Genomic DNA, 8,495 nt, shown 5'->3' with positions numbered 1-8,495 from the left:
AAAAAAAGCTTTCGCTTTGTTTTTTTTTCTAATTCATTGACAGAATCAAAGACCGAGAATTCATCCACTCAAGAACCACTCAAGAACAAATCGAAATCTCACACTCTATGAAACCTCGTCCTTCTCGGTCGATGTTTGCTTCAATGGATATTTGATTTGCTCTGGGACTAAGTCTGGTGAGGAAGATGTGCGTCTTAGTGTTCTCATCTTCTTTCTTTTTTCTTTTTTTATATTTCTTCTTTGTTTGGTTACTTTGTAAACTGGAGGAAGTTCTTATGAATCTGAGGAAACTTGTCTACTTGTCCGTTTTCATTGCTTTGGTCTGAGTGTCGGTAGATCGATGTTTTTTAACTCCCATTTAACCGATTTGCTTCACTGCCATGGTTACTGAGCTCAGTACCACGAGATTTAGGTTTAAATCTGATTAAGATATGGGTCTGTTTCTGGATTAGCTTTGCGTTTACTTAGATCGATTCAGGAAAGTGTATGTGAGTAAGCTGATTGAGTATTGTCTATGGATCCATTTACATATATCATATATGTATTAGAAATGGCTCGACTCTGAAAGTTTTTTTTTTCATGTTTCAAACACTTTTAGAATGTAGCTTGAGTCTTGGTCACTGCCACAATATTGATCGACATGTAAATTTCACTTCCTAAGCCCTAGAAACTCAACTCACTCTGGTTGTGTGTGGAAAATGTTTGTTGTCTGTTGATTAATTTATATAACAATGCATGGCTCAAGGGAATGATTTGTGCTGGTGCTATCACCCTTTTTTGTCTCTTCACTTACATCAGTTAGTTCCATATATGTTGTTTTTGTAGTTTACTATGGATCCTGAAAGTGTCATCATGGTGGCTGATGGGAGTGAACCTGCTCTTGTAAATGGTGGTTTAACAATGGAAAGTGTCGGTATTGAAGTAAATGTTTTTGCTTCCGGTGAAACATTGGATGCTACTTCAGAAATTCAGAATGAGAATTCAGGAGATAGTTCCACTTTGGATGCAATTGAACACTCCAAAGAGGTTGCAGCTGAGGTTGGTAACTGGATGGTTAATCTACTCGCCTGTCAGATAAACGGTTTTGTTCTCACTTTTCTTTCTTTGGTAGGGTACACAAGTTGAAAATGTAGATGAACCAAAGTGTATTAAAGGCCAAAAGGCTCAACGGAAGCTAAAGAATGAGAAAATCTCAGGTGGTAAGAGTGTTCCATCATCGGTTCATATCAAAAAGAAGAAAGAGAGGAATGGTGCAGATGCTAAAGTTGCAGCATCAAATGGTTCTGTTGCTCCTAGTGCACACACAACAAATTCTCTAAAGAGCACGCCATTAAACGGTAGAGAGGCTCAAGTCACGGAGGTAATCATCCCTTACCATCTCCTTTTACGTTTATCTGCTTTGGCTCGATTCATTTCTGATTTTTTGTGACATATCAGCATGGAAAACAAGAATCTGCACCAGCTGAAAGCGCCACTGGGTACTGAGTCCTCTTTTTTTTTAAAAAGTTCAGAGTTTCTTTCCTTAGCGTCTTGAAGACTAAGCATTGGTGCTAAGTATTATCATTTATCTTTGCCTCTCTTTGACACAGGGACAAGGTTAAAGCGAAGCCTCAGAAGAAACAAGTACATGAAACATCTGAAGATGATACTCAGTCTTCTTCTAAGTATTTGTTTCACCTTTATATTTTTACCACCTCTTCTTTCCTGGGGCCTTTCTGCATTTTGCCTCTTATTTTTAGCATTTATGTTGATTATAACTTTTTTATGGTTTCTTAGTAGCCCGCAAGCAGACGATGGCAAACCTCGCAAAGTTGGTGCACTTCCAAATTATGGGTTCAGCTTCAAATGTGACCAACGTGCTGAAAAGAGAAGAGAGGTCTGCTTTTGGAACAACTTGCTTGTCCTCTCTATAGAAACATGTTTTAAAAATAATCATACTTCTGATTTCATATGGTGCAGTTCTATGTTAAGCTCGAGGAAAAGACTCATGCGAAAGAAGAGGAGATTAATAACATGCAGGCCAAGTCCAAGGTTATCTTCCCAAACCCTCTTCTTTGTCATAGTGTTCTCCACCTACTTTTGCTGAAACAAAACTCTTGCTACTCTCTCAGGAAACACAAGAAGCTGAGCTTAGGAAGCTAAGGAAGAGCTTGAACTTCAAAGCCACACCCATGCCTAGCTTTTATCAAGAACCTCAACCTCCTAAAACAGAGTTAAAGAAGGTACTTATGCTCTCTTCAACAACCATCATCTCACTCTTTTCGTGAAGTACTACTTCTCATTGTTATTTACTTCCAAGTAGATACCACCAACAAGACCAAAATCTCCTAAACTCGGGAGAAAAAAGACTGACTCTGAAGAAAGTCAAACTCCTCGCCTCGGTAGACTGAGCCTAGATGAGAAAGCTTCTAAAGATAACTCAGCTTCCAAGGGAATTGTGCCAACAGTTGATCACAAGAAGCAACCGTTGCGCAAGTCACTTCCAAGATTGCCATCTCAGAAAACAGCTCTCCCTGATGGAAAACCCTATGCAACATCAGCAAAGGTGAAACCTGAAAGAAAGAAACCTGAAAAAGATGCAGAAACTTCACATCTCACAGAAGAGGAAGCACAAGTGACTGTATCATCATCTAATGCTAATGTAGAAGGCTCAGATGAGATTGTATCTTCAAGGATGGATGAAGAAAGAGCCGAGTCCATTGAGGTATCTGAAGTGGTTGCTGTTGAGCACTAAGATATACTATTACACTCTCAAGACTCATCTTGCATTAATTAATGAGGAGGACAAGAGGAAAAGAAACCGTATGATATTTATATTTATATAATATCTTGGACCAAAACTTTATCTGAGAAGAAATAGGTAAAAAGTGTGAAAGGAATCATATGGGTTTGGTTCTAAAGGTTGCTGCTTTCAAATACTTCTGTGTTTGATGGTGATGTTGCTTTAAGTTGTTTTTTTCATGTCAAGATCTTTTTCTTTTTGATGCTTTGATTTTAAAAGATGAATATTCAGGAGATTATGTGTTCGCTCTGTGTATTCTTTCTTTCTCTATTTTGGTGCAATACTTTTTGTTATGTTCCACAAAAAAAAAATGCTTGAAGATATGGAAAGAAAAGTTCAACGTACATAATCACACCCTGCATTGCTTACTACACAGGTATCATCATTTTTAAAAAATCTCCCAACCAAAACCTATTGAGATTTCAGATTTTATTTCACTTTAATTATATCTTTCTGGTAAAAATATACTAGCTACGGTAATATACTGTATTTTACAAAACAACAAAAGAAGGGCAAATCTCCAAAATAGCACATTTCTAAGTTTATGTCACAAAAATAGCCCTCAAAAACTAAAATGACCAAAATAGTATTTTATCTTTCGAAAAATTTAATTTTTTTTTATTTTTCAAAATTTGAAATCTTATTCCAAAACCTCACTCCCCAACTTTAAACCCTAAATCCTAAACCCTAAACCATAAATCCTAAACCCCACCCCTTAACTCTAAACCCTAAACTCTAAACCCTAAACCCTAAAATTTTAAACTCCACCCCTTAACTCTAAACCCCAATGTCTAAATTAGTTTACCATTGGGGTATAAGTGTATATTATCTCTTTTGTTAAAACATTAAGTGCTATTTTAATCATTTTTATTCTTAAATGCTATATTTATGACATTTTTTTTTAGTGCTATCCTAGTCATTTTCTCACAAAAGAATCACATCTCATAAGAAGAGAAAGACATATAAGTTGTGTTTATTTGCCTTTCTTATGTATAAAACATTTTGTTAGAGTATCACATGTACAAGCCTTCTTCCTCCCAAACGTCAACAAGAAAATGCACCATATCCTATAACATTGCATCATCATCATCGATTTAAATTAGTTTTCTTATCAATAATAACACTAGATAGAAGTAATTCGATCAATCTTGTATCACCAATTAAAGGTGTCTTGACTCTTAAGCAGGAAATAAACCACCTGAAGAGGTATCGGTCGAGGAAAAGGCTTGTTTGTGCTCAGTAAGCTCTCATATGTCGAGTCCCAGCTGAAAATTTATCATAGAGTATGAATTAGAAGTACGGGTTTCATCTTAACATTGAAAAGTTATAAGAAACCAATCATATAAATTCAATATAGAAACAAATACTTCTTTTTGATATTTATTTCCGCACATTTTGTACTAATAACCCCTAGTTACAATTTTTCATTAAGAAGATTGTTCATTGGTTGTCACCTTATAGCAGGTTCCAAAACTCGACATTGTTGGCTGGTTCTGTATTCACGCCATTGTTCTCTTGCCTGGTTCCATTGATTAAGCCCTTCAATGAGAAGAAATGAAGAAGTAATATATAATATATTATGTATGTTGTGGCCTAACTAGTCATAGTTCCAAATTTTAGCAAAAAAAAAAGAAAAACTAGTCATAGTTTGTATGCCGTGAATGAGTCACTCGAAAGCTTGATGAAAAAAAAAAATTGGTTCTAACTTCCAAGATATGTATATGCGCTTAATTCAATTCATTGAATAAATAAAACTTGATCGAACAATAATATTACTTGCTTCTGTAAAAAGAAACTTAATGGCCCGATTGGTAAAAACTGTAGCTTTAATTTTTTTGCCGTAGAGTTAATGCTGTAGAATTTTTGCTGCAACTGTAGACCTTATTGCTGTAGATCTTTGACGGTATAATTTTAGGTATAGATTGTTTCTTTTAAAGCATGATTGGTATAAACTAGTTGTAGCTTATCTGAGATAACAAACGAAGTCTCACATTGGAGAATTAGACAAAGAGTGTCTAATATATAAAAAGATGTCCAACTCTAATAGTACGAAACCTTTTGGGAAGAAGCCCAAAAGTAAATCCATGCGAGACAGCCAATTAGGTCCAAAGTGAACAATATCGTATTAATCGGACTATATAGAGTTGGACACGGGATTACACAATTCCAACAATTAGTATCAGAGCGGTTGACGAGAAATCTGCAAAAGACCAATATACCCTTCAAGAGATGAATGGTATCCTATGAGTTAGGAATGAGAGGTATGTGGCAGAGATCAAGTCAAAAGATTCTGGAAGTTAGTTGTAGAACACGAGATGAATGTGATCCTTAGTTTGAGGGGGAGAATGTGAGATAACAAACTAAATCCCACATTGGAGAATTAGACAAAGAGTGTCTAATATATAAAGATATGTCCAACTCTAATAGTACGAGGCCTTTTGGGAAGAAGCCCAAAAGTAAATCCATGCGGGCCAGCCAATTATGCCCAAAGTGGACAATATCGTACTAATCGGACAATATAGAGTTGGACACGAGATTACACAATTCCAACAGATTAATATTTATACATATATTAAACAACATATTAATATATACAATTTTTTTTATAATAATTATAATTTTATTGAACAAATAAAAAAATAGTAATCCTAAAAAATCTCATAAAGTAGATTGTTCATCTTTAAAAAAAATTGGTATAACAATAAATCAATAGTTAGGTTTACCCACGAGTATTCTATAAATCTATTGCGATTTGGAAACTGATTTTGTGTAATCGAATTTGCCTATATGCCCTAAACTATATAATTTTAAAACCAGTGCATGTTCAAAGTATTACTATAGAAAAAATATATTTCATACTCAATTAATAAAAATCTAATTACTACGACAAACAATCAAGTATACAACTTATAAACTAGTTCGCAATCAAATTAATATGACAGAAAAGCTAGTTCATTAATCAGTTTATAAGTTAAGATTAATAATATAGAAGAGAGAAATAGATGCGTACATATGTTTTGCTTCTGTTATCTTATTTTTTTATTAAAAGTTAAATAAAATATTATTTTTTTCTTTGGAAAGCACACAAAACTGAGTTGTAGAAATTTAACTTTCTAAAGCACTTTCACACACGTTAGTTTTCAAAATTGCTGTGGAGACGAGAAACAAATTAAAGCTTAAAGCTTGATTACTTTAGATTTACTGCTGTAAACATAAATACTGTTGTGCACAGCTCCTACAGATATCAAACGTAAAAGAAGGAAAAGCCTTTCAAAAAAACATGAAGGAAAAATTAAACGTAGAGTTTTGTTTTAATATAATGTTTGTGTTTTAACAATATAATGTTTGTGTAATCTTTTATCCAAAAAAAAAAAAAAAAAAATATATAATGTTTGTGGTCTGCCATGCATATGTAATTCACGTAATGCAGCCGGTTTAGAATTTGATTGCTTTGCGTTTCCTATTATGCTTACTGTGTAATTTGTTTCTAATGAACTTGCTAGCATTTACACTATCCATGGAAAGAATGAAGTTTTTGTAAAACAACCGAGGCCTCACAAGTTACAACACCAAAGATAGATTCAAGAGTTACCATGGTTTACAAATAGGGTAGAGTTGCTTGTGCTGCACCGGGGATCAAAAGGCGGGTTTGATGATTGTGATCGAATCGTGACATTGTGTTCCATATCACATGTACTTGTGCTCCCGAAATTGTCTGATGAACCACCATCCTTTTTCACAACCTTCCCTTGGATGTTGAGTCTCTTTGATAGCTCATCGACTTCCACTTTTGCGGTATGCAAAACAGTTTATGCTCTACATACAAAAACCATCATAAATATATAAAAATATTAACATTTTAGCAACTTTTGCTACGTTCTAACATGTTTGATCTATTGGTTCTCTGGTTGGCTCACATTGATGAGAGTTTTGCATTTTGACTTTAGAGATTCCATGAAGCAAATAGAGAGAGCGTGGAAGTAAGCTGCGAGGAAATGGAAGAACGAGGAACAGCTTGTCTTACTAAATCGTGTTTGTGTTTTTATCAAGAAGGAAGAAATACAAGAACACATAGCTAGCTAATTCCAAGGACAAAACAAAATGAATATAAAAGAGTAATCGAAACTCAAAAAGAAAAGATTAGCATAGAAGTATAGTATGACTCATAAGACAAGCAAACACACACATAATAAATGATTCCGTACGCTAGAATTTAGAAGCAAGTAAGGCATAGTTACAACATAAATTTTTTAGGATACTCTTTTTGTCACAAAAATAGCACTCAATGAAGAAAATGACCAAAATAAGTTTTATTGAAAGGTAAACAATGTATTTTTATCCTATGGTTAACTAATCTAGACTTATGGTTTACAGTTAAGGAATAGGATTTTGGGATACAATTTCAAATTTTAGAAAATAAAAATTAAAATAAAAAATTTCAAAATAAAAAAGCTATTTTGATCATTTTTTATGGCTATTTTTGTGATAAATTTAAAAAAAAAATATTTGAGAGAATTGTGCTAGTTACAATGTTTAAGTTGAAAAATAAAAAGTTTGTGTCTGGCCTTTATTACATATATACATTCACATGGTTTATTAATAGCACCCAGAAAAAAAAGATAAACAAACAAACAAACAAACTTTTTAGATCTTCCAAAAGAAGGATACTATGAACACTCGTCATTATTATTTTGACTAGGGGCGGATCCCTGCGCAAGCGCGGGGTTGTTGAGTTGGATATTTTTTTTAACCATTTGTTGCAACAATTAGACTACTTGGATCGAATGCAAATTTTTTTGCTAAATTTTTTGTCATAATTGCATGAATCATATCGTCTGAAACGAAGATATATTGTTAGGCCGTAAAAGATTTTTAATTTAACATAAGTTTAAGATAAATGCATAGTTTAAATGGGCTTGGAGTTATAAAATTGGGCCATATATGTTCATTTTCTCGGTGGTGAGGGAAATCGAATAACTGTTTATCTTTGACCAAAAAAATAGATGTTTTTTTTTCGAGCTTTTTAGCTGTCCGCTGTGAATTTGAAATGAAGGCGATGTTCCTGTTGTAGAATTATTTTTGTTTTTAGTAAAGAATCAATACATGAAGGTGTTTTTATTGTAATTAAATGTTTATCTTGTTGCCTAGTATTGACGCAGATTAGAAATGTTGGCGAAAGTCTCATCGTCTTCATTTAAACCTGCAAAAGTGAGTTTTGTAAAGGAGAGTGTTTTTTTATCTTAATTTCGTTGAGGAGAAGAGAAGCAGAGTTGGTGTATGCAGTCGTATATAATAAAAACAATGCATGTCTTTACTAAAATAAAGCTTATGGTAATTTTTTGTGCAGTGTATTCATATAGACCATGATAATGTGAAGACAGTTCAAGTTTAAACCTAGGAGACACCTTAATACTAAATGGACAAAGCCCACCTTATGTGCAGCTTGCTGCATGATTATGCAAATTAAAAAAAAAAACTGATTCTTCATTTTAAGAAACATTTGGTGCCCAAAGTGGAGTGATGGTAGCTCAAGTTGAAGAAAAAAGTGGAGTAAAACACTGGAACTTGAATATCTCACCAGTAAAAATCTACAGCCCTAAGTCACTCATGAGTCTTCCAATATGAGAGCTTGGTGCTGGCATCCCCGCTTACATAAGTCGCACATACTCGCGACTTCAGAGATGAAGTGGTGTTAACATAACTTTCTTTGAAG

The 8,495-nt window shown here is 33.9% G+C and overlaps 2 protein-coding genes across 3 annotated transcripts; one reads left to right on the top strand and one right to left on the bottom strand.

The window, feature by feature from the left end:
- LOC106328075 (protein WVD2-like 1) lies at positions 1-3,050 on the top strand. Of its 2 annotated transcripts, none has more exons than XM_013766433.1 (9): positions 1-187; positions 826-1,038; positions 1,112-1,360; positions 1,438-1,478; positions 1,590-1,664; positions 1,780-1,876; positions 1,960-2,031; positions 2,112-2,222; positions 2,303-3,050. In XM_013766433.1, the coding sequence occupies exons 2-9, from the start codon at positions 832-834 to the stop codon at positions 2,732-2,734; spliced, it is 1,284 nt and encodes a 427-aa protein (XP_013621887.1). In that variant the 5' UTR covers positions 1-187; positions 826-831; the 3' UTR covers positions 2,735-3,050. The 2 variants fall into 2 exon arrangements, with proteins under 2 accessions (XP_013621887.1, XP_013621886.1); XM_013766432.1 differs by having other exon boundaries at positions 7-176; positions 1,777-1,876.
- Positions 3,051-3,795: 745 nt separating this feature from the next.
- On the bottom strand, positions 3,796-6,738 carry LOC106334316. The gene is given in 6 exon segments (XM_013772621.1): positions 3,796-3,849; positions 3,981-4,047; positions 4,237-4,321; positions 6,375-6,583; positions 6,585-6,598; positions 6,700-6,738. Coding segments are annotated over 6 exon segments (468 nt in total).
- Positions 6,739-8,495: the final 1,757 nt, after the last annotated feature.

This window comes from Brassica oleracea, chromosome C3 (assembly GCF_000695525.1).
Source record: "Brassica oleracea var. oleracea cultivar TO1000 chromosome C3, BOL, whole genome shotgun sequence".
In the NCBI taxonomy this organism is placed as follows: Eukaryota; Viridiplantae; Streptophyta; class Magnoliopsida; order Brassicales; family Brassicaceae; genus Brassica; species Brassica oleracea.
This window is presented reverse-complemented; position numbering and strand designations above follow the sequence as displayed.